Consider the following 24,210-nt stretch of genomic DNA (forward strand, 5'->3'; position numbering starts at 1 on the left):
GTTCTACGAGAACATAAAATCAACTCGAAGGAGATTCGTCTATTCGACGATTTTCCGAATAATAAGACGACGTTGCCGCAGAATCGATGGAGAAACCCGTTAAGAACTTTGGAGCTAACGCGTACCGTGAGCTCGAATACGAGATGGAACCGAAGGAGACGATCGAATAATCCAAGACAGAATAATCAAGAGATATCGAACGATTATCGAACGCGAAGGGATGAATCGTTACGATGGATTTTTCTCGACCTATTTAATTTCCTCCCAAGGATCTTTGCGTTTTCTTCGAATTCTCTTTCATCTTATTTTTCCAAGATCTTCTCTTCCTCGATATTTCTTCGATATTTACTTAAATTCCCTGGAACGAACGTCTCGCCGCTAGCCCGTAATATAATCCGAGGACAGATCGATCCTCTTTTCCAAGTTGCAAAGCCTTTCGAATAGAGAGACCGAGCAACTTGGAAGGAAGCCTCTGACGGGCGATAAGTTTTCTAAGATCGTTTGGCCCACGCGTTTATCCATTTTTATTAATTTACTGTACGGGCCCGACGGGGTAAACTTTCCTCGTAAGCAAAAGCGTTGATTTTCTTTTCTCCGACGCCTTATTAAATTTGATTACGCGAGAGACACAGAGAGAGAGAGAGAGAGAGAGAGAGAGAGGGAAAGAGCGAGAGAGCGAGTCGGTCCATAAAGTCGATTCGAAATACTCGAATCACCGAGTTTGAGATTTCTTCTTGGACGATATAACGACGTAATAATATCGCGTATACTACCGCGTGCGGAAGAACCGCGCATAAAATCGTACGACCTGTTTATCGAATCTCTTCGGCTAAATTTAAATGCATTCGCCGTGCCGCTGCTTTCCGATATCTCGCAATGATTTTCCAATGGAATGGCAGGTTTGTCGAACTACTCGAGCATAATACTCTCTTTTCGTTTCATTTTGAATAATCTCGTCATTAGGTTCGCTATTTCGTGAAAAATTTCGCTTGGATCGAGGGCTCTTGGTAAATCCGTTGGAACGTATGTTATATTTTTTCTCAGGACTCGCGTTTTGATTAGAAAAATTGAAAGCCCTTGCATTAAAAACAGACTTGCCTCTCCCTCTCTCTCCCTTTCTTTATACATATATATGTACGTACGTACGTACGTATGTACGTGTAAAGACACCCACATACACACACACACGTACATATCGTGTCAACGGCAGCCGACCTATTTTTTACGTATCTCCTCGCTGTCTCTCGTATCATCGGAGACGAAGCACTCTCTGATTTTTTTTGCCTCTTTCTCTCATTAATTCCGCCCGATATTTCGTTCCTGTCATCTCGCTCGACCTTAATTCGAAGTTATCACTCCGGGGACGAGGCATCGGCGTAACGTGACGAGTCTGTTCGTCCTTGTTGCAGACGATCCTGATTCGCGGTGATGTCTTCGACGGAAGAAGATAGAAGGAGGAGGAATTCGTAGGTCTGTCTTAGCCTCTCGATGATTCTCCCGTTCGGCACCGTTCGCGGAAGGACGGAGGAAAAGAAAAAGAAGAGAAGCGAACGGAGAGGTTCGGAGGAGTAGTAGGAAGAGAGGAAGCGGAGGAGGAGGAGGAGGAGGAGGACGACTTCCGAGCGGGCGGGGAGCTCGGAGGATCGTCGTCGTCCTAGACGTAGGAGCAGGTACGTCCTTGAGAATGGAAGTGAGGATTCGCGCGGATAGGATCAGCGTGGTAGCAGAACCGAGCGGCGGATCTTGCGAGTACGAGGAGAGCGCTCGAATTGTGGAGGAGAGGAAAAAACTGGAGGAAACGGAGGAGGAGGGGGAGGAGGAGGAGGAGGTCAGCGAGGCGCGAGGAGGAGGAGGAAGAGGGTGGGAAGGGCCCCACAGATGCGGGGCCCGGCGTGGCGGCGAGTCCGCGGCGGCGTGACGCGATGCGGACGTCCTCCTCCTCGTTTCCGAGGAAGAGGAAGACGAGAGAGGAGCCCGAGTTGGGTAACGCGAGAGAGTCGTTTCGCGAATCGCTCGAGCCACGAGTCGAGGAGGAACTCCTCGAGTTCGAGGACAAGGAAGCTCTTCGGCAAATCTCCCGAGGGAAGAGGAACGTCGCGGCGGCTGGTCGTCGTAGCAGGTTGCCGACGGCGTTGCTGTTGGCGGTCGTCGGTTGGTTCCTCCTTGCCGGTCAATGCCGAGAAAGTCTCGCGGACGCTTTGGCGGCCAATCAAAAGTACAGTACTCGTACGGTCACGACGAGATACGGGACCCTTCGAGGAGTCGTCGCGAGATCGTCGCCGAACGTCGAGACCTATTACGGCGTGCCTTACGCGACGCCGCCGCTCGGTGCCCTACGATACATGCCACCCGTCACTCCGACGCCCTGGCGTGGCACCAAGTTCGCCGACACCCTACCACCGGCTTGCCCTCAGAATCCTCCGGTACCGGACGAGAGCCTACCGAGAACCAGGCGTGCCTATCTTCGTAGGATAGCGCCTCTCTTGGCCAATCGGAGCGAAGACTGCCTCTATCTCAACCTCTATGTTCCCAAACCCCAGCACGGTGAGTCGAGTCGCCCTTCTTTTCCTTCGAACCTCTCTTCTTTTTCTTATAGCTTCTTCAAAGGGAAACGAGTGAAAAAAGACGACGGCCGGCTCTTCCCTTTGTGACGTCACATATCGAAAGACGGCGAAGGCAAAATTTGCATACTCGACGAAACTCTCTTCTTGGCTGCCTTTCCGGGAGAAAGAGGGAGGGAGAGAGAGAGAGGAACGACGTTTTGCGACGATAGAGACGCGCGCGAGCGACTCTTGGCAATTGCCGAACTCTCGCACGCTGCAGCTTTTCTTCGCACGAAATTTCTCCTTTCATTCTCTCTCTCTCTCTCTCTCTCGTATCTTCTTCTCTTTCATATTTCCTCGTTTATTTGCTTGCTTGCTTGCTCGCGCGCACACGTTTCCTCTCGCTACACGTAGCTTTTGAAGCGCCGAGACAGCGGACGAGCGAGTGAGAGAAAGAGAGAAAGAGACGAGTGCTTACGACAAAAGAACGCATCGATCGGTCGCCGTGCGCTGCGACGCTTCTCCGATTGTGAACCGAGTGAGACGTCGAGACGCGAGATTCTAAACGACCATCGCGACGACGACGGCGGCAGCGGCGGCGGCGGCGACGACGACGACGACGACGACGACGACGACGCAACGTCCCTCGCCCTCTCCGCGTTCGCGTTTTCTCTCTCATCAAAAATTTCGCGATATTTTCGACTCGTCGCTTACTCGCGCGTATGTACTTTATTGATATCGGTAATTTATAGCTAAAAAAAAAAAACGAAAAGGGAGGAAGGGACGCATCCCCGATAGCGACAGAAATTGGCCAACGTCCAGTAGAGCGTGCTCGCGGAGGTAAACGGCGAGAAACAGCGCTGCTGGCTCTAGGTCAAGAGAGAATAAAATAATGGCTGGCCGAGAGTAGAGAGCACGTTTTTTGTCCGCTTTGGTCAGTTTTCGAAATCGTCGAAAAGCACGTTGACCGTGCTTGAAAATAAGAGGAAAGTAAAGTATCCCTCGAGATCTTTGGGGAAAAGCGGCCTCGGGAGAAAGTTTTCGCGTTTTTATGCGAACGTCGAAAACGACGGGGACGTTTCGACGCCAAATACCTCTTTCCAAGGATATTTCGCGATAGATTCTTCGAAATCACGGACGAACGAGTGGAAGAGAAACGACGACGGGGCTTGTACACGTTTCGCGGATATGACAAATTTCGAAGGTCGACGACGAGCGTCGTTGCCGGAACAAAAGTCTCCTTGGATAACGACTTTTTCACGCGAGCAAATTTTTTGCACCCTCGATATCACGAACGCAAATGGAAAGAGCAACGACGAGGACGGCGATGATAGGTCGATTAAAGAGAACGATTCGTTTCTTCCGCTTGTCGTCCTCCTCGTCGGTTCCATCTTACGTTCTCGCACGGACCCATCATTTTTCCGTGAATTTAAAATCGATTACGTTTCATCCCTCGTTATTCTTAATCTCGAACTTTCCACGTTTACACGGCTACATTTTTAATGACGAACGCGCGACGTCGTTACGAAGGAGGAAGTCGCTCGACCGAATATATTCCAAATGATCGATGTCTTTCGTTGTTCGGTAGATGGAAAAAAACTTTTGCGCGCTTGCTTTTAAGAGGATTCGTTAATAAGAAAACGAATGAAAGAAGCAGCATCGAAATAACGCCGATAAATTTCGTACGCGATACGAAGAACGTAATTCCATAGAATCTGACCGAAGGTATTACTTTATATCCTAGAGGGAGATAAGATATAAAGAAAAAGAGAGAACGTACGAATCGTCGAGCGTAATTTCATCTCGTCTAGTTCGTCTCTTAATCCGTGAACTGTTTTTCTTCGACGAGCGACGAACGAGCCAAAGGAAGCACTTTTTTTCCGGGGTGTTTCTTTCGCTCGATGGTCGGTTGCTCGAGTTTTTAGCGAATGCAACTGGGCGAGCATCAAAACTCGGCGACGACGTTTACCTCTTCGTTTCGGCCATGCGTAACAAGTTTGTCCCTTTTCACGGTTCCTTATTCTTCCGATATACAGTATACGTACTGTCTAACGAAATTTTTCTTTTTTTCTTCTCCTTCGTGTTTTCCACGAACCCATAAAAATGGCGAGAGAGAGAGAGAGAGAGAGAGAAATGGAGCAAGTCCGAGAACGATATTAAAACAAAGTTTCTCCACGCGAAAGATTAGCAAAAGCACGCTGCTCTCCTGCTTTAGAGAGAGAGGGAGAGAGAGAGAGAACGGGCGAAAGATGATATTTCTTGGAAAAAGAAACAATTTTTATAAGGATTTTTTCATGCTTCTCTTCTCTCCTCTCGCACCAAGATGGCCAAGGTAAAAGCGTTCGGTGTTTTTTTCATTGCGATTATTAAACTTCTTTTCAAAGATTACGCGACGCTCGGCTGCTCTTATTACTATTCTCGAGTAAGTGTACGTATCGTTACGATATTACTAGAGTGCATTCCTAGATAAATCGGAGAGTAACTCGTCGATCGATCGATACGCTAAACGTTTCTTCGACTGCAAGTCCGACGTAAACGCGGTGTAATGGTCGTTTCGAAATGATCTATGTCTCGGAGTTCGTTCCGTCCGATGTCGTTTTTATCGAGACGTAAATAGTCTTTGTAAAAGATGTATCTTATTTATCGACTCGATCGCATTATTTAAATAACGGATGTACGCGAGAATGATTTTCTTTGCGACATACGTACGTAGCGAAGAATATATTTTATCGAAGAATTTTCAACGTAAATCAATATGTAAAGGCTCGTAGAAGGCTGTCACCGCAGCCAAAACGACAACGGCAGAGGCAGATGTAATTTGTCCGCGATACGTCGGTCCGGTTCACCGTAAAACAATGCGTCGGTTAGATCGCGTTTCGCTCGGCGGAAATATTCGATGCGATTTATAGTCGATTTCACGAATAAACGCAACGTTTCTACGACGATCGGTTTCGCGGACGATTTCGCGCAACGACGCGACTTTCGAAAACGTTCGATCTCGCGTCTACTCAACGAGAGAGACTAATAACTAATTCGATCGAAGAATTAACCAAGTTTTTTCTCAACAGCGCGCTTGAACGTACGTAGGTACTCACCGATCGCGTCGAATAACATCCATCGATCCGCTGGAAGAAGCCTCGGAACCTTCGAAATCTATACTAGCTCGCTCTTATCTTATTTCCGTGCGATCGATCCAGCGGACGACGACGGACTGAGGTAACCTAATGTACTTTAAATTCCAAGAAGTTCCAAGCGTACGTACACATCTACGTAGTAAGAAAACAATGACGAGAAGAGCGTCCTTTAACGAGACGGTCGCTTTCGGGACTCTCGCAAAGTCGGATGTTTACCTCTTACGTGACGAAAGAGGGAGACGAAAGAGAGAACGAGGAAGACGAGCAAAAAAGAAGAAACACCGTGCGAAGGACGTAAGAAGACTCTCCTTCGGGAAATGAAAGGAAGAAAGAGAGGATGAAAAAAAAAATATCAATAAATCGACATCGGAGACTCGAGATGGACTTTTAAAGAACGCGTTGTCTTCTCAATTCCGTTGTGCATTGCAGTCGATTATTCGATTCACGAGAGAGAATCTGCAAGCACCGCGGGAGTGAGGCGACCTCGCGACCAATCGACGATTTCCTACGAACGATGAAAGAAGAGGCAACGAAGAAACGAGTTCGACTAACGTTCGTTAGAATTAAAAAGTAATTGCGAAAGCGTGCTTGTAGTAGGTGGGAAACGAGTCGAGTGAAAAAGTCGGAAGGCAACTATTAAAAGCTTTTCGTAGGGAGAGAGAGAGAGAGAGAGAGAGAGAGCGCATAGTCGGTCTTTTTCTTTTTCTGATAAAAGTTATTCCAACTTTCGTCGACTCGCACTTTCTTATCGTACCGAGCTAACAAATTTCACGGAGTAACGTTTCTAGTATCGCTTTTCTCGAACACAAGCTCGACGTTCCTTTCGCTCTCGATCGTTTCTCGAGTTTCGGGTTGAACTTGCGAAGAGAAAAAGAGAAAACGGATACGTGCGGACGTAGCTCCTTGTGCACGGAGAAAAAGAAAAATGAAGAGTCGTCACCTCGGAAACCTCGAGCATCGCGCTCTGGGAGAGTGCGCTCGGATGCGATCCACCCTCCCTCTCTTCGATCCTTCCAAAGAAGACGCTCCCATCGTCGAAGCGCCCGCATCCTCGGATCTTTTTCGGACCGGACGCGAGCCCGCCTATGTCCCTCGAGTACGAACAACTCCTATTACGGGGGAAAAAAACGAATCTCGGTAACCGAATTCTGCGACGTCCTCTCCGTTCCGCGTTTTCGCGTCTTCCGCGCGTCGAACGGCCGAACGTAGGAACGAGTGAGTACTTTTCCTGTCAGCGGCTCGATTTACTATTCGTTGAAAAGGTCGCTCGTTCGAGCTTAAATAAGATGGCCGGAGCGTTGGCTGCTGCGTCCATTGTTCTCGACGGTGGAATGATATTCAGAGATATAAATGGTAGACATTACGCGAAGACGTTAAACGTTTTACGCGAAACGATTCTAAAGACAGAAACGTTCGACTCGCTACTACTATTCGGACCATTCGGACTATTATTATAATAAAGACGAAGGAGAGGAGGATCGGCGGAAACGATGCGCCGCGGCGGTTCGATGAAACGACCGAGATATATCTTTCCGCGTTTGCAAGAAAGAGAAAAAGAGGTAGAAGGGAAGGTGAGATTAATTCCCTTTCCTTCTTTTTCCTCTTTCTTTCCCCTCTCCTCTTTTTTTTCGCATAATACCGCAAAAGGTAATTAAGAAAGGTCGATGCGATTTAATTTTTTCCCCCGTCGTTCCGCGTCCGGAAAAGTAATATTTTTCAATTGAGGCCGCACTCCGTTCATCTCCTTCCTTCCTGCCTCCTCTCCTTCTCTCTCTCATCCCGCTCGCAATAATGACTTTCGCATCTTAGGTTCGGTAGCTGGAGATAATAAAGTTCGCCGGCTGGTTCTACGAGTTCTCTCGATAGTTTTAGAATTTCGAACAAGAGCTAATAAGCGTGCTACCTTATCGTTAATTACGTTTGAGTAAATTCATTTCGTAATTAGTACGAATGCATTCAAATTTGCGCGTACGCGTTTCCTCGTAAAAATGATTACCCATCTTTCCTCTTCCTTCGATCGCGCCTTCGACGATTACTCGAGCGAACGCCTCGTGGACATACGCGTCTGCCTCTTCTTCTTCCTTCTGCGTTTCTGAAAAAATAAAAACGAAATTAGCCTCGATCTCGTTTCGATTCTCTCGTATTTCGAGAAGTACGATATTCGAGAAGCTTTCCACTCGTTTTAATCGTCGATACGAGACCGTAGGTAAATGCCTTCGAGATCGGAGGTGGTCGGGACAAAATAGTCGACAATAAAAAGTTTGAGGTCACTCGTAAACGCGCGATAGAAGAGAAAGGACTAGGAGAGTACCGTGCCCTAACTTGTCTCGAGCGAGCGTAAGGGTGGAAAAGGGAGGACGAGGTAGAATCATGAAACGAAGGTAGAGCTATCGAGACGCCAGTCGCCCCCTTGCTCGGCGTTCTATACCTATCCCGTGCACCTCGAGCTTCGCCTCCGAGTGTATGTGTGTGCGCGCGCGAGACAGAGAGAGAGAGAGAGAAACTAGTGTGAGAGGTATCAGAATCCGCAACAGGTGGACGACGTCTCGTCTCGTCGCGTCTCGTCTACCATCGCTTACAGTCTCCAACATCGCGGCTCGTTCGCAAACGATTATGCGATTTCATGAATTATTATAACGTCTCCCGCGAATTACGCGGCAGCGTCCACACGACGGTGCCCTTGCGAAAAGGCCTACCAAAAGTATCGATCGCCGAGGAAATCTCGAGAAAGTTCGTCAAAAATAAAATTGGTCCAATTGGCCAGAGAAAAAGCTCGTCTCTGTCTTCGTCGAGGATTTTTCGTTTGCATAGTTCGCTCGGACCGAACTGTCTCGAGCGTTACGGTGAACTGAATTCCGACGACCTTGCGCACCGTGCTTTTATAAGTGCTACGAAAACAGGTCGATCCTTTTCAGGAAGCGCGAGGCTCCTTTGTTGCTCGATAATGGAGGAACGCGGAAGATATAAATATATTTCTCGAACCGCGTCCGAGTTTATAAATAAAACATCAACTATAGATATGTATGCCTACACGTTGGTATATATGATACGCGCGTATGCGTAAAAAGTACATGTACGTAAAAAGCTGTCGAGAAACGGTCGGTGAAAGATCGTGGAAGAAAAAAGAAATAAGAAAGGAACGTCGTAGCGGAAAATTTGGAAGAAAGAATTTATGTAGCCGTGCTCGTGCGAGACTCGAAAATTGTTAAAGTTATTGTTAGAGAGCATCGTTCGTTTACGAGCGTGATTGCGCACGTGCATTTAGCAAATGCACACATTCGTTACGTCGTTCAAGAACGTACCGACGAAATTCCGTCGTTTAGCGATGAGATAGTTCGTAACTCACCGAGACCAATCTGCGTTAGCTCTCAACTTAATTGCGACGATGCACTTTCAAAATTAAAACTGATAATCGTTAGAGATAGAGAGAGAAAAGTTACGAACAAAAGTACAATTATGAGGGAGAAAGAGAGAGAGAGAGAGAGAGAGAGAGAGAGGTTTCTACGTTCAGATATACACGCAACAACAAGAAAATGCTTTGTCCCGTTTTTTTCGTCGTCTCGTTCGCGAGTTCGAGTGACATTTTTTTCTCTCGCTTTCCGAAAGGAATTTTACGCTTGGATTTACGCGACTATCGTCGACGATACGATTGGAATCTTTTGATCGTTCGGAAAGGGAGAGAGAAGGAAAAGAAAAAAGACGGAAGGCAACCGCTTTTATCGTGGGTTCATCGCGAGGGCTTTTCCTGGGCTAAAGTAGAACGGATCCGTGTATGCTCGGACGATCGGACTTTTCGCTCCGTTATCCCCCGGTGTATGTGTATACATATGTGTGTGGGTGTGTGTGTATGTATACAAACACGACGTACATATGTATTCCTATGCACGCGTATCCATAGATACATATATTAGAATGAAATCAATCGACAAACGTTTTCTCCATTTTTTATTTCTATTTTTTTTAGTTACGCGTGACACGAAAATAAAAAAGCGTCGGATCATTCTCGTTCCGCGTGATATTAAAAAGACTGGCGTATACGTGTGAATCCATTTGTTTCGACGGAAAACGCTGCGTTCACTCTGCTCGACACTCTCTATCTCGGTACTTCGAATAGCAATTTTTCCTCTTCGAGCTACGAACTCTCTGTCTCTCGCATCGAATAGAATTGGACAAGCCTGCGAGAGTGCGCGCGAGAGAGATCGAACAAAGATATCAAATCGAACAAGATACTTTTTATTGTTGAAAAAAAAGAAAAAAAAAAATCGGAAAAGTACGAAACGTCTGACAAAGTTTTTTCCGTGACGATGATTCCCCAGAAAAAAAGTCATTGTCCTCTATCTCTATTCGTCCGTGAAAAGCTCAGGTTTGGCACTTTCCCCGACTCGGACGACGATATCGAGCCATCGTTACCAGCGTTGTTCATTTTACGGGCGACGTGTCACAAGTCCAATAAACATACCCGCGACACGCCGTCGATCACGAGAACGGGTTCGCGATTCGATTCGATTCGATTCTATTCTATTCGATTAGATCTCTCTACCTACCTCTTCCATTGAAATATTTAGGAAGGAAGCCGAGAGTGCTCGAGAGATCTTTAATTAAGATTATATACCAAAGGCAGAAACTGAAAGGGTGAAGGGAGCTAGGTAGTACGATTAGATTCTACGTTTATCGGAATTCAGAGAGAATAGTTTCGAGACCGGCATCGAATCTTTCGATCAATGTCGCTTTCCGCGAATGCTTATTCCGTGAAAAAGGAAAATATGTCGAAAACGATGCCAAGACCGCGAAAGAAAGAGAGGAAAGTAACTCGTAGCTCATCGTCGACGAGGAAACATTAACGAGCACGTTCGAGGGAACAAAGCACCGTCCTTGGTGGTTTCGACGATACTATCTCGTTCTTTTTCCTTCTCTTTCCTTTCCTTCCTTCCTTCCTTCCTTCCTTCCTTCCTTCCTCCCTTTTTTTTTGTTTGTTTTTCCGTCATGATATTCCTTTGCAATATACACACACACACACACACATATATATATTCTAGATAGTAGATAGCGAAAACAATGGCGACCCAGCGGGTCCGTTTTTATGGCCGACGTATGGTCAATGCCGTGTTTCGATACGTCTATATACGTGTAGTTTTCTAGGTTCTTCCACGGTTTCATACGGCCGCGGGCGCGCGCGCGCGTGTGTACGAGCGAAAAGCACACGTAGAGCGAAAAGATGCCTGCTCTTTCACGTACGAGAACAAGGTACATTTTGACGGAGAGCCAGCATTTTTTAACGTTTCAGGTAGTACTACGGATTTGCTGCCAGCGCTTCTCCTCATTCACGGTGATTCCTATTCGTGGGGTGCCGGAAATTCGTTCGATGGAACCTCTCTGGCCGCTCACGGACGTCTGATCGTCGTTTCCATCAATTTTCGCATCGGCGTGCTCGGTGAGTATTCCCCTCGAATTTCCTTCCTCTTTTTCCTTTTTCTCTTTTCTTTTCTTCTTCTCCTTCGAAGCAACGACGATTGGCCGAGTCGCACGCTAATTCTCATCGCCATTGGCTCGAATCTTTTTGCTCGAATCTCCGCGAAAAGAGAGAAAAAAAACTCTCGTCGAAAGACTCCGGCACTTTCGAGTTCGAGCAAATAAAATCGGAAAGCTCTTCCGGCTTTTACCTCGATAAACCCTCTGGCGTTTAGAGAATAATCGTTCCTTCTGCTCGAATCGCGAGGAGATCTCCGAGGAACGTGATTCTCCGAGTCCGTGAATAAAGACGAGAAGGAGGAGGGGAGCGATGACTTAAACGACGTCGGTGGCGACGATGGTTAATCGTCTTTTGAATATTTCACGAGCTAATTTTCCTGCTGAATGAAAAACAAAAAAGGTGGCCTTTGGTCAAGCTCCTCTTCGGCGCACTTTCAACGCGAGATTGTTTTTTCTCTTTTTTATGTTCAAGTCTTTGAATCTCTCTCTTCCTCTTTCTCATTTTGAGCTTGAATGTACGGACGGACCTCGACTTTTTCACGTTTCATAATAACCGAACGAAGGAAGGAAAGAAGCAATGTTTGCAAAGAGGAAAGTACGTACTACTACGTACGACAAACTCGACCACGAGTTTCGAAAAAAAGAAGTACGTCGTGCGAGATACCGATACTTTCCTTTTTTATTATTCATGTGCTTCGAGAAGAACGAGAAAAGTGTTCGAAGAAGGGACGAATCTCGGGGAAATGCAAGTGGAAATAAAAAGAAAAAGGGAAGTGGAAAAAAGGAAGAGGAGGCGGGGAAAAATTGGTGTTTCGCGATTTCAAAGTGATAGCGATACAAGACAAAGCGAGGGATATAGGTTTTTATGGGAATCCGTACTGGCGCGAATAGATACTCGAATACTGAAATTAGTACGAGAGAGAGAGAGAGAGAGAGAGAGAGAGAGAGAGAGAGAGAGAGAGAAAACTATAGATAGACGAAACTAAAATGTTTTGGAACTCGAACGAAGATAGGGCGTTCGCTGTCGTCGAAAACGTCTCGCGTGCGCCATTTCCCAAGCACGCTCGATTTCATTCGAAGCTCGTGAGACTGCAAATTTAGTTTGTTTCAACTTTCGTACATCCGTCGTTGAGTTCGTTCGTTCGTTCGCTCGTTCTTTCGTTCGATCGGTCGCGTTCCAAGCGCACGCTGCACTAAATCAATTAATTGCCTCGAGAACACGTTGCTACTTCTCGTATGCTCTACGTTGGTTCTTCCTACGAAATCAACCGTTGCCAAGTCTGCTATACCTTTTTTATAAGTCGATTACGCTCGGCTTGCTTTCGTTTCTTTTTTCGAAAGAGCTTTCGGCCGGTAGATAATTGGCCGGCGGCGATCGGCGATGAATTTTAAACATTGCTTCGCTCGCGTATACATTTCGTGGCAAAGAAAGGAGCCGAAAGCAAAGGATGCTTGGTCGCGATCGGAAAGCGGCTACGCACGACTATTTCCGGCCAAATCAGCGAAACCGGGAGGGAAAGAGAGAGAGAGAGAGAGAGAGAGAGAGAGAGAGAGAGGAGAGAGAGAGAGAGAGAGAGCTCCTTTTCTTCTTCGTTCTTTCTTCGTTATAATGGAACTGTCTCGCGTGCGTTTTGTTCAGCCAACGAACGAAACATACCCCGCGGCCCGCGGCTTTATTCAATGGCACGTGATAGTCGCGTGAGCGCGAGCATGCTCGCCAACCTCGTCTAATTCGATTTCTTTTTCTTCTCTTTTTCGCGAGCGCCTCTTTTCCAGCTCCTCCGATTTCTTCTTCAGCGCCTTTGGCTCGCTCTACGCGAGCGTACTATTTCCTTTCTTTCGCTTAGAAACTAGGTAGACCTACGTATACGTACTACACGATTACGACGCGAACTTACGTTAGACCCTATAGGCGACTTTGCGCGCAGCGGCTTACATCCGGCTTCGTTCCTTTCTCGAGAGAGACTCGGCCAAGCCCGAAACTCTACTCGGCGAATCTGATCCGTTTATTTCGCTTTTTTTTTTTTCATTTTGTCTTCTTCTATAGACGTTCTTTCTTTCTCTCTCTTTCTCTCTCGTCTCGCTTTTTGCTTTATACTCGAGGCAACGAGACTCTACGAATCGTTCGTCTCGATCGATTCCTCTGTCGACGTCGATCGACCTTTTCGAACAAAATGTTGTCGTCGAACGTATTACAGATATGATAGAAGAATCGTTAAAAACCGACGGATCGTAATTTATCTTTCGACGAGAGTTCCGGGAAAGGAAGGATTCGTTGCGATTTAATCGCAATTAGTGCAACGTTTAAACGAAAAGACAAGAAAGATGGGCGAACGATAGGTAGGAAATGGAATTCGAAAGGCGGAACACGCTCGGGCGATACGTTCCAATTTCCATGAAAGATGTGCGTTACTACGATCTAATACGAACGATAAGGTAAGGAATAGGACAGCGAGAAAGGTGATGGTGTCAAAGTAGATAAGAAGACGCAATCGGGTTAGAATAGATTCTTTGTAAAAATCGGCAAAGACTAGGGCTCGACGGAACGATTACGTCGATTAGGAAAGTTTACGAAGTTAAGCCGAAGCCTCCTACCTTCTAAAGCCGTGACCTCGTGGACGGAGGAAGAAAAAAAAAGGAAAGAAAAAAAGAGAAAAAATAAAAAAAGAAAAAGAAAACACGAGCAAGAGGGTCTAATGAGCTCGACGAGCTTACGAGGGACGACCATCTACTTGTTCTCGTCGTTGCGACGCGCAAGGCAGACGCAAGGGAGGGTACGGTTCGTAAGCGCATGCACGCTCCTCTGCCCGAGTTCTTAATTAGAGCGTTCAACTCTTCGATATTGGTGATCTAAATTCGTACCGCGCTTTAAAGCCGGAGAGAACGTGTCTTTCCTCGTACGACGAGCTCCGGCCGACGTAATTTTTATTGCCCCCTTTTTTCTTTTTTTATCGTAGGTACCGTAGGTTACTGTCGAATAGCTTCTCAAATCGACGATGTAAATTTCAGACGCTCCGTGTACTCGAGAGCACATTATTTTTTTGACCCATTTCCTCGGGTAGTACGTAGACGTACGCGGGCGTACTCGAAGTTTCGATCATTAATCCGCGACGATATCGGTCCAAACGTTTCGACTTCGAACGCGTTAAGAGAAAAACATTTGTACGGTGTGGAGTACACGAACGATAAAATCCAAATAATAAAGTTTTCGTCGTTCGCTCGAGGGATCGCTCAATCGTTCCGACGAATTTTATTCGAATTTCGGATCGAAATTCGGGATCCGCCACGAGCGCATAATTCGCGCTCGCTCGCGGCGACACATTCTAATTGGTACGAATTGTCGACAGGATTCCTAAAGACCGGATCGAAAGGAAACGCTCAAGGAAATTACGGACTGATGGATTTAGTGGCGGGACTACATTGGTTGCGCGAGAACATCGAAGCTTTCGGCGGCGATTCGAGAAGGCTGGCACTACTTGGTCACGGCACCGGAGCAGCACTGGCCAATTTTTTAGCCGTCTCCCCGATGGCCAAAGGTATTATTTTCGATTCGTTCGTCGGCATCGTACGAGCCGATTCGCGGCAAAGATTTATCCTTTGATTCGTTAATCCTTTTTCACAACTTATTATATCGTGCGTTTAACGAACGAATAAATAAATGATTATCTTGCAGTCGTGCGTACCAAATCGAATCGATGACTTAACGAGCTCGAATTAATGCGCATTATCCCACTAGGTATTTGCATTTTATTCGAATAGATCGAAATCAAATCCACGCACGTATTTGCGTATACGACGCGCTAGGATGACGTGGAAAAGGAAAAAAGTCCCGAAAGGACGTATCCACCAAACGGAAACTAATTACGTGGATTCCAAGTTTTAACGAAGCACTTAATTGTGACGGCACGTTGGAAATCTTTGCCGCGAGGAACGGAAAAAGGAAAAAAGAAAAAAAAAAAAAAGAAAGAAAACTCGAGCGGATAAAAGAAAAAGTTTAATTAACCCCTTGGAAGGTGGAAATACAGCCGCCTTTATGGCCGGTGACGAAAGAGCCTTTCTTTAATATACGATATGAAAGTTCATTACGCTACGAAAAAGAAACGCTTTCGTCTTCCCTATCACATCGTATCGTATATGGAACGAACGATATATAGAACGATAGCGGTAGTTTCTCTTATCGCGCTTCACACGTCGTCGCTTTTCGCGCAATCTGCCAAAGGATAGAGAAGAAGCTGGAAGACGTTCCAGAGAGGGAGAGAAAGAGATCGCAGCATAATCCGAAGAAAATTCCACGATACGTGGGCGAGTGTGTCGAAAAATCAATACGTTCCTAGCCTTCCCTCGTCTCTCTCTCTCTCTCTCTCTTCCCCCTCTCCCTATTTCTCTCTCTTTCTCTCTTTTCTGTTTCACCGACTTTCTTCCGCATCGATGATTTCGTGCCAACCGATCGAGACAATGAAACGAGTGGTAAACGATACTCTCGATGATACGAGAAACATGATTAGCTGTAGATAGAGGTATTATTAGTCTCTTCGAGTCGGAATGATCGATCGAGATTACTGAAAAGTTGGTCGATGCGGCCACGTGTTCGAGAGTCTCGCAAGAGTTATCTCTTACTTAACCGAGCTAGAATCGAGATTTGGTCGAAGGGGAATTCGAGCAAACGAGAAAAGCAAAGGTAAAAAGAGTACGATTTACAATAGAGTATCGGAAAAGAGGTCGCGAAGGAGGAGAAAAGCTTTCTCCGCGATACACGTAGTTATCGTGTGTTTGCGTGTTTGTGAGTAAAAAAGAAAAAAAAAAAAGACAGAAAGGAACGAAGAAAAGTATAGTATACGTATAGATAAGGAATATAGATGTCGGTACGACTATACCACGAGAGGCGAGTAGCTGTCGAGGACGATGGTGTCGTCATCGTCTTCTTCTCTTCTTCGTCGTCGTCGTCGTAGTCGTCGGATACTAGAGACCTTAACAAGCTTCCTAGAGTGTAGTCTTCCGTGACTCTGCGACTCTGAAAGCCGAAAAGACGGGACTAGAGAGAAGGGGAAGGGTGAGATAGTAGCGAAAGAGGCGAAAGAGGGATGAATAGGTGGGGAGAAAGAGAGTCGTGTCCGTTCCCTACCGTGTCCGTACCGTTCCTAGATTGCAGCCCAATTCCACTAACGAACCAACCCCTGTGCCTTCTCTAATATCCTCTTCCTTCGTTCCGCAATGTCGAGTCACCCTTTAAAAGGGTGCCACGATGAACGAGCGATGTCAAGGCGTGCTAGCTTCTAAATATATTCCCTCCTCTTTTCTTCTTCTTCTTCTTTCTTTCCCTTCGTCGTAGGTGCGCACGTTTTACGCGGTTGTTCTGGGAAGACGAAAGAGAGTCGATCGTTTTATATCCGCCGTCGTTTAATGAAATATTTCTTCGAAATTTGGCCGTGACTTAAGCCGAAGAACTAAACGAATTGTTAGAGTTGGTCGAGAGAGTGATACTGCTCGGTGGTTCGGCCCTTTCACCGTGGGCGATTCAACGCGATCCGCTTACGGTGAAACATCTAGTCGCCGAGCAAACCGGCTGTCCCGCCGACGACGAAGCCGACGACATCGCACCGTGTCTTCGTTTGCGGAGCCTCGACGATCTTCTCAACGTCAAGTTCGATCCGCCAAGATTTACTTCCAGTTTTGCGCCTTTCGTCGACGGAGCCGTCCTGCCGCAACCGATAAACCAGGTTCGCATCTTTTTCGATAATTTTCAAACGCTTTCCGAGCCACGATGATCGAGCAATGGTTTAAACGCAAAAAAAATTGAACATTTTCCTAGAACTTTCAGCCCACTGCCTCTTCCGCGGGATTGATGCCCCTCGTGCCAGGACCCGGCGCGGAATTTGCCAATTTCGGTAATCGGGATCTCTTACTCGGTCTAACGTCCGACGAAGCTTGGGTTAATCTTACCGACGAGGATCTACAGGTAAAGAATCCTTCCTTCCTTGTCTCGATTATGCTGCAATTTCGCTCTTACGATCGTAGATGCGCGCACACACACACACACACATGTATACATATGTATACATATACACACATACATATATATATATAAGTTGTGTGTATATACATCTCGTTTCCATGGAATACTCAATTAATTGTGCGAAATACATCGCGTTTACGTTAGCAGGACGCGAATGGAAATCGAGTCCGTAATCCGATCGAGTTCGTAGATTTGAAAGGATACGCGAACTTCGTTACCTATACGCGCGCTCACGTTTATGAATTTAATTGTAATTGGTTACGACTAATTATAGAACAAATAAATTTCGATTGGAGTCGCCGACAGAAATCGATTCTTGCTACGCGTCACATTCGCGAGAACGTTCCGCTCGAGTTCTCATCGAACTACGCTTAATCGTACGCGAATTCGAGGGAATATGAAATCTCATGTACGCCCGTACGACACTTTGGGATTTTCCACTCGCAAAAAGGAAAAAGTAACTTTTAATCGGAAGGGCTTGATTAGCGGCGCGCTGATAAACGGTAGTACAAAATTTTTCGAACGAAAGAGAATAGGCGCGACGTTAGGTGCGGGGTAAAGAGTATTTTCCGTGATTCGAACGAGCGTCAACGGGGTTTCGTTCGGGCGAGATGGAACGATAGAAAGAGAGAAAAAGCTTTCGGATTTGGTAACAATGCCAAACGGCGATTTGCCTTTCGACTTTTATCGAGATTTCTAGCGCACTTGGGGATCGTAAAACAAAGGGCACTTTTACGAGAGAATAGAAGCTTCGATATATAACGAAGGAGAACGAGAGCGGGAGAGGAGAGACAGAGAGAGAGAGAGAGAGAGAGACAGAGAGAGAGAGAGAGAGAGAGAGAGAGCTCCCTCTCTCATTCTCGTCCAAGTTATTAAACTTTTCGAAGCGAATCGGGTGAAGTCGGCGAGACGGCAGACGCGACTAGAAGACACGGAAATAGTAAGGAGACCTTTTTTCGTGCCGTAGAACGGGCTAAACGAGACCAGGAGGGATCGCATTCTTCGCACCTACGTGCGAAACACTTATCGTTATCACCTGCACGAGATTTATTCGACCCTACGTAACGAGTACACCGATTGGGAGAGAGGAGAGCAAAACGCCTCGGCTATTTGCGAGGGCCTTCTTTCGCTTCTCGGGGACGGCCAAGTCGCAGCGCCTCTCCTCAGATTGGCCCTTCTTCATTCTACTTCCGGTGGACGCGGATACTTTCTACACTTTCAACCGGGCGATCGACCTAGTCAAAAAGGCGAAGAACTCCCTTATCTCATGGGTATACCTCTTCTTCGAGGAGATTTCAGCTTGTACTCCTTCGCCAACTATACACTCGCCGACGAGAACCTGTCCAGACTACTCGTACACTACTTGGCCAACTTTGTAAGACGCGGGTAAGTTTTCTCTATTTTTATTTTATGATATTCTCTCTCTTTCTTTCTTTCTCTCTCTCTCTCTCTCTCTCTCTCTCTCTCTCTCTCCATCACGCTCTCTCTCCCTCTCTCTTTCTCTTCTTCTTTCTTTTTTCTTCCTCCTTGTTCTTCTTTTTCTTTTTCTCAAACTTTACAGCCTCGTGGCTATACATAGATAATTTGTCTTCGACTTTATCGCGATCTCGCTCGTGCTAAAACGCCTCGAGAGATATACCTACCGCCGTAGTTAATGATATTTCGATATTAGCGTCCTCGAATATTTCGAGTTCATAGGGTCGATTTATCCGCGGAGTTAAAAGTGTATACCTATACGTTTAATCGTGGAAGCTGTTAGGAAGCGATACGAGCACGGTTATCGTCTATAGTCGCTCGTTTTCGAAATATAATACGAAAACGGTAGATCTCGTCTTACGATTGCGAGCTCGTTGCGACGAGAAGACGTATCGCGTTACGCGAATCGAGGAATCGGAAAAGAACGATCGAGTCGGTCAGTTTTTCCTGCGAACGCTCTTATTATCGTTCGATCAAAACGTCGCGTCGCGCTCGTTTCGGTCGAACTAAAATTTACTTTTTTACGACGAAAATTCGACGCGTCCTATTCCTTCGATTCGCTACTTGGCCCAATTTCTGCGACGTTGCAACGAATAACAGGGTGTTTCGTGGCAAAACAGCTGCTTCGAGTTTCGTCGAGAAGCAGTATTTACAATTAATGGCGTTTGCAGAACGATCAAAGGAAATTAGTTCGATATCGCGCGTGCCCTGTAATTCGTCGTCTCAATTAGCAGTCGCGGTAGCTACCTAGCTAGTTAGGTATGTATTCGAATTCAATATGGAACCAACAACTTTGCACAGCTTACTTGATTCGCGTTCGGTAGTTGCTTCGAGTAGTCTCACACGCCCCGGAAACCGATTTACTCTGACTCGAGAGTTAATTCCCTTAGTTCCAACCTATGTATATTTGAAGAACTCGAGTATCACGTCCGAATTGCCTTTCATAGGCAGCCGATGATAGTCGATAGCTAATGCACTCTTAGCCGAGCAAGTGGGGGGGGGGGGGGGAGAGAGAGAGAGAGAGAGAAAGGAAGAGAATCTGCGAAAGGGTAGTCGCTGGGATATAAAGTTGCTCCAAGTACTGCGGTACTCCGTGGAAGAGGTTGGATCCTTCTCTAAGAGGTACGACGCCGAGAAGCAGCTGCTATACGGAGCTCGCAATTCCAAAGTTGCGATCGTACCGTCTCCTACCTCTAGCCGTGGTTTCACACCGTAATTGGCGAGCAACCTCCAGGCTTCCCACGAAATTAGATCTCGGCTTCGACGTCGTATTCGTCGATAGAAGCGAAAGGGGGAGCCGCTGGATTCCCTTTCTCAGTCAGTCTCTCTCTCTCTCTCTCTCCCTCTCTCTCTCAAGAAGGAGACGCGGTTCATGCCTTTGCGACGCGTGCTTTTACTTTCGACCTTTTTCTTTTCTTCTTCCTCCGTCGTCTCTTGGCGTTACGAGGCGTTCGATGAGATTACGACTTGGTCGGTCTTGGCACGTTGGTTCGTTAACGATCGCGGATGGAGGACCGTCGAGAATTAGTCGTAAGGGAGAAGGCGGACGAATCGTTTGCTTTCAGAGATCCGAACCGAGCGAGTTCTTTGACGTCTGGTATGGAGAGCGGCCTGACGAGTCCACCCTTTTGGGAATCGTACGATTCGATAAATCAACTTTATTTGGAGGCAGGCCACGTGACGAAGCTGCGCTCGCACTACAGAGGTCACAAGATGTCACTTTGGTTGAATCTGTTGCCGCAGCTGCATCGGCCGGGTTACGAGATCAGCATGCGTCATCATCATCTGTCGGAAAGTACGAGTTTGTACGAGGGTGCGATACGTCCGCAGAGTACGGCCCTGCCTTTGCCAGCGCCACCGTTGCCTATGCCCTCGCCTACCGAGCCTTCCTCGGTCACGCATACGACATCGACGACGGAATGCGCGCCAAACGCGACCGCCACCACGATAGCGAGCACTTCGAAAACGTCGCAGCAGTCGAACCTTGGCCCGGGACCGAACAATCTCCTTCGAAAGTTAACGTCGAGTTATTATCAGAGCTACACGACCGCCCTCACCGTGACCATCGCCGTTGGAATATTCCTCTTGCTCCTAAACATCATCATCTTCGCGGGCATATATCATCAGCGCGATAGGAACGCGTCCGGTACTTCCGGTCTCTCGGCTTTCGGCGACAAGAAGAAGGAGGAACTATTGGAGGCTGGCTGTTCCGGTATCGAGATAGGAGGTCCGGCTGGAAAACAAAGATTGTCCTCGATGAATCTGATAGATTCCCCGGGAACGAGTCCTCAAGGACACAAGGCTAAGCTCGTACAAGAGTTGGAGCTTCAGCTTCAAGAGTTTCAATGTTCTCCGCCACCGGGCGGTGGGAAGAGAGTCCTCGAGCCACCGTCCTACAGTAGAAATCCGTGCGTCCAAAGAACGCGGACGCCCTCGCCGTGCATCGACGCTACCATCGCCAGGATGCAGGACGACGACAACATGATAGACGGTGTCCTCGACAGCGACGACGACGACGACGACGAGGACGAGGACGAGGACGACAACGAGGAACTCCCGGAACCACCGCCACCGCCCAAGGTTCCAGCTCCCAACGTCGGTCTCGCCTGTCCTGGGATTCTTCGTCAACCTGGAACACCGGGTAGCGCTAAGAAACGCGTGCAGATTCAAGAGATATCGGTTTGACGCGCTCCGCTCGGGCGATACCAGAAACAATCGAAAAGTTCGATCTACTTGACGCGGGGCTTTTTAAAGAATATCTTTCTTCGATATAGTGCGCTACGAAAGTGTTCAGTAGTTAATTACGACGTTCCGAGAGCGAAAGAGAGCTTGCGCCAACGATAAGTATTTACGAGAAAAGGGAGGGGTGGTCGCGGGCCATGCCCTCGAAGATGTTCGTCGCGATCGACTCGAGAGAATTCGACGAATTTCTTCTAGCCGAAGAGAAAGAATTTTATCGTCTGGCCAATGATAACGTTTGCCGAGAGAGATTAAGTAGACGTCGATCGTTCTCAAGGATTTTAAAGATAGCTATTAGCACCCGGAAACTTTCTCGTCTCCCGACGAGTTTTTTCTCCCCTTTCTCTCTCTCTCTCTCTCTCGGGTCGCGTTATCGTGGCAGCCAATGCTGCGACGCGTTAGGGATTGATACGGTCTCAGGAAGACAGAGAGACTACGCGGACACGTCTCCTCGGTGTTCGCTCATCCGGATTTGTCATAGCACTAAGTGGAATTATTCGAGGAATTGGAAGCTACGAGCCTCGACTTTAGGTTTGTACGGTGATACGATATATATATATACACACACACATGCGCGCGCGCGTACACGCACACACGTACACACGCGCACACACACGCATACACGTACTTACACGCAATCGCGCGCGCGCGCGCGATATATACATGTATCGAAGATAACGAAAGGAAATCGTACGGGATCGTTTACCTGGGCGCGAACGTGAATTTGTACGAATCCGATATCGCGATATCGCAAAATCCTTTAAATTCCTCAATTCTCCAATTCTCGACGTATGTATCGTGTCAGCGAATTGCGATGTAGTTTACGAGTGTGATTGCGAGAGAAGCTACGAAGAAAACGATAGAAAGTAAGAAGATACGAGAAGGGTGGAAGGCAAAACAATAATCGTGTAAGGAAAATAAAGTTAACGATATAAAATTGTATAAATTGTACGCACTATTAAAAATACGACGTCGATCTCGATCTCGATGACGACGACGACGACGACGACGACGACGACGACGACGCTTGAAAAAGCAAAGAGAGTGTCGGGGTCCATCCTAGTATACTTTTTTCTCTTTCTTTTTTTTTCTTTTTTACTGGAGGAGCAGAGGGAGGGGTGCTTACTCCGAATTTATTCCACGCTCCATTTCCGATATTTAATGGATGCTTCGCGTTTTACGAATCCTTTGAGAATGATTTTATATAGCGATCGAGTGCATCGAATAAATATTGTCAAATTTTCTTCGATCGATACGTTTCCATAACGCGAGTTGCAACGCGTCGCTTACTATCCGCGACGATACGTAAACGAACGTGGGACTGGACGAGCGAAAGGAATGGAAAAGTCAAAATACGACAACGAGAGAACGAATACGCGAAAGGACGCACAATGCACCAAGAAGTACCAAAAATCGGACGAGAAATCTTCTCGTCTCTCGAGCGACTGCCGTAACAATGACATATAAGCCTATAATAAGAGTTTAGTAGAGTTTAAAAGAGAAAAACGAGAAAACGATACAAATGAAAGATCGTTGTAAGCACCCCTTTCTTCGGACGTTTGTGAGAAACTTGATAAAAATTGGAGAAGTCGTGAAAACCCGTGCGTGGGGCCATACGTTAAGCGACGTGAGCTAATCGATTATTAACTTAGCTTATAGTCCAAGGGACACTCGGCCGTCGTAAATAAGAGATAGGATGAAAGGAAAAAGAAAAAAAAAGAAAAAAAAAAGAAAAAGAAAAAAAAAGATAACAAAAGAAAAAGTTCTTTGTAATCCGAATGTCGATCGTTTTGCAAGCCTAAAACGAATGAAACGAGGTAAGGGGAAAACCTAAATTAAAACTAAATTAAAACGTTGCAAGGAATGACGATCGATCGACAGCGGCGCGCTCATTTTTTCCTCGCGTAAAAGATAATAAATAATTTGAATTAAATTCGAGTCGGCGCATTCGTTTCGATCCGATCGAAAAGAAACTAACGAAGAATGGACGTGCAAATATTCGATTTTGTACGCGTACAGGATTCAAAAATAAAAAGAAACGGGAGGTACACACACACACACACACCGCACACATACACACACACTCATATACATCTATCAATGTTTGGAATGTTGGGATTTGTTTAAATAAATACTTGAAGCATTTAAAACGTGATCGATCTTGCCATTTTTTTCATCCCGATTTGCGTATAAACCGCACTCGATTGTATCGACGACTATCCAATTTTTTTTCAGATCTTCGAGCGGCTTTCACGATCATTCCCGTCACGATCGCCTGCTATCTTTAATCATTCTTTTCGATAAATCTTGGAATTTCGCAGGAAAGGCGACGCGACAATGCGAACAACGATATATATAAGAACGACGGGAAAGGAAAGCGAATTTGTTTAAGGAAAAAATTCGCCGATCGCGGAAGAGGCGTACGTACGTACGTATGTATACGTACCTACGGTACGTAAAATGTTATCGCACGAAGAACACGAGGAGGTTACAAGCGTTATATTTTTCTTGAAAAAGCCGGCAAATCGTAAAGCATAGAAGAGTGTCGTAATAAAAAGTAAGTAACGTATAACGTACGTACGTACGTACATACGTTAAAACTCGCGCGCACGGGAACCTTAATGGAAGGTACAGCGACGTTTTTTGCGAGACGGTCATTATAAAAGAGGAACCCGTATCGTAACGCCTATGCATGTACATACGCTCGTACGGACGTTGCTTCTTACTTTAAAACGAATGCCGCGCTAACTCGGCGAAAAATATTCGTGTAAAAAGAGAATAGAAGAGAAAAGGAGAGTCGAAAAAAGAAATATACGAAAGATCGGCGAATAATGTC

The 24,210-nt window shown here is 46.5% G+C and overlaps 2 protein-coding genes across 7 annotated transcripts in view; one reads left to right on the forward strand and one right to left on the reverse strand.

Moving 5' to 3' along the window:
* The window catches only part of LOC122635165, an 84,665-nt gene that overhangs the window by 13,431 nt on the left and 47,024 nt on the right, over window positions 1-24,210 (reverse strand). Inside the window, exons 1-2 of one of the 6 annotated variants that reach the window (XR_006328573.1) lie at window positions 16,021-16,613; window positions 7,674-7,769 (exon numbers count right to left, since the gene is read on the reverse strand). The exons of 1 other annotated variant lie outside the window; for it this stretch is intronic. The gene's annotated coding sequence lies outside the window, so the exon portion shown is untranslated. Of the gene's footprint in view, window positions 1-4,323; window positions 4,776-5,638; window positions 5,857-6,617; window positions 7,770-8,373; window positions 9,492-16,020; window positions 16,614-24,210 lie in introns of those variants that run through there. 4 more of the 6 variants (XR_006328574.1, XR_006328575.1, XR_006328577.1 and 1 more) reach the window with 4 other exon arrangements.
* Window positions 1,642-23,143, forward strand: LOC122635162 (neuroligin-1-like). Its single transcript, XM_043825040.1, has 7 exons — window positions 1,642-2,544; window positions 10,962-11,108; window positions 14,494-14,682; window positions 16,607-16,863; window positions 16,956-17,102; window positions 18,127-18,545; window positions 20,201-23,143. The coding sequence occupies exons 1-7, from the start codon at window positions 1,923-1,925 to the stop codon at window positions 21,318-21,320; spliced, it is 2,901 nt and encodes a 966-aa protein (XP_043680975.1). The 5' UTR covers window positions 1,642-1,922; the 3' UTR covers window positions 21,321-23,143.

The sequence above is a fragment of the Vespula pensylvanica genome, chromosome 17, assembly GCF_014466175.1.
Source record: "Vespula pensylvanica isolate Volc-1 chromosome 17, ASM1446617v1, whole genome shotgun sequence".
In the NCBI taxonomy this organism is placed as follows: domain Eukaryota; kingdom Metazoa; phylum Arthropoda; class Insecta; order Hymenoptera; family Vespidae; genus Vespula; species Vespula pensylvanica.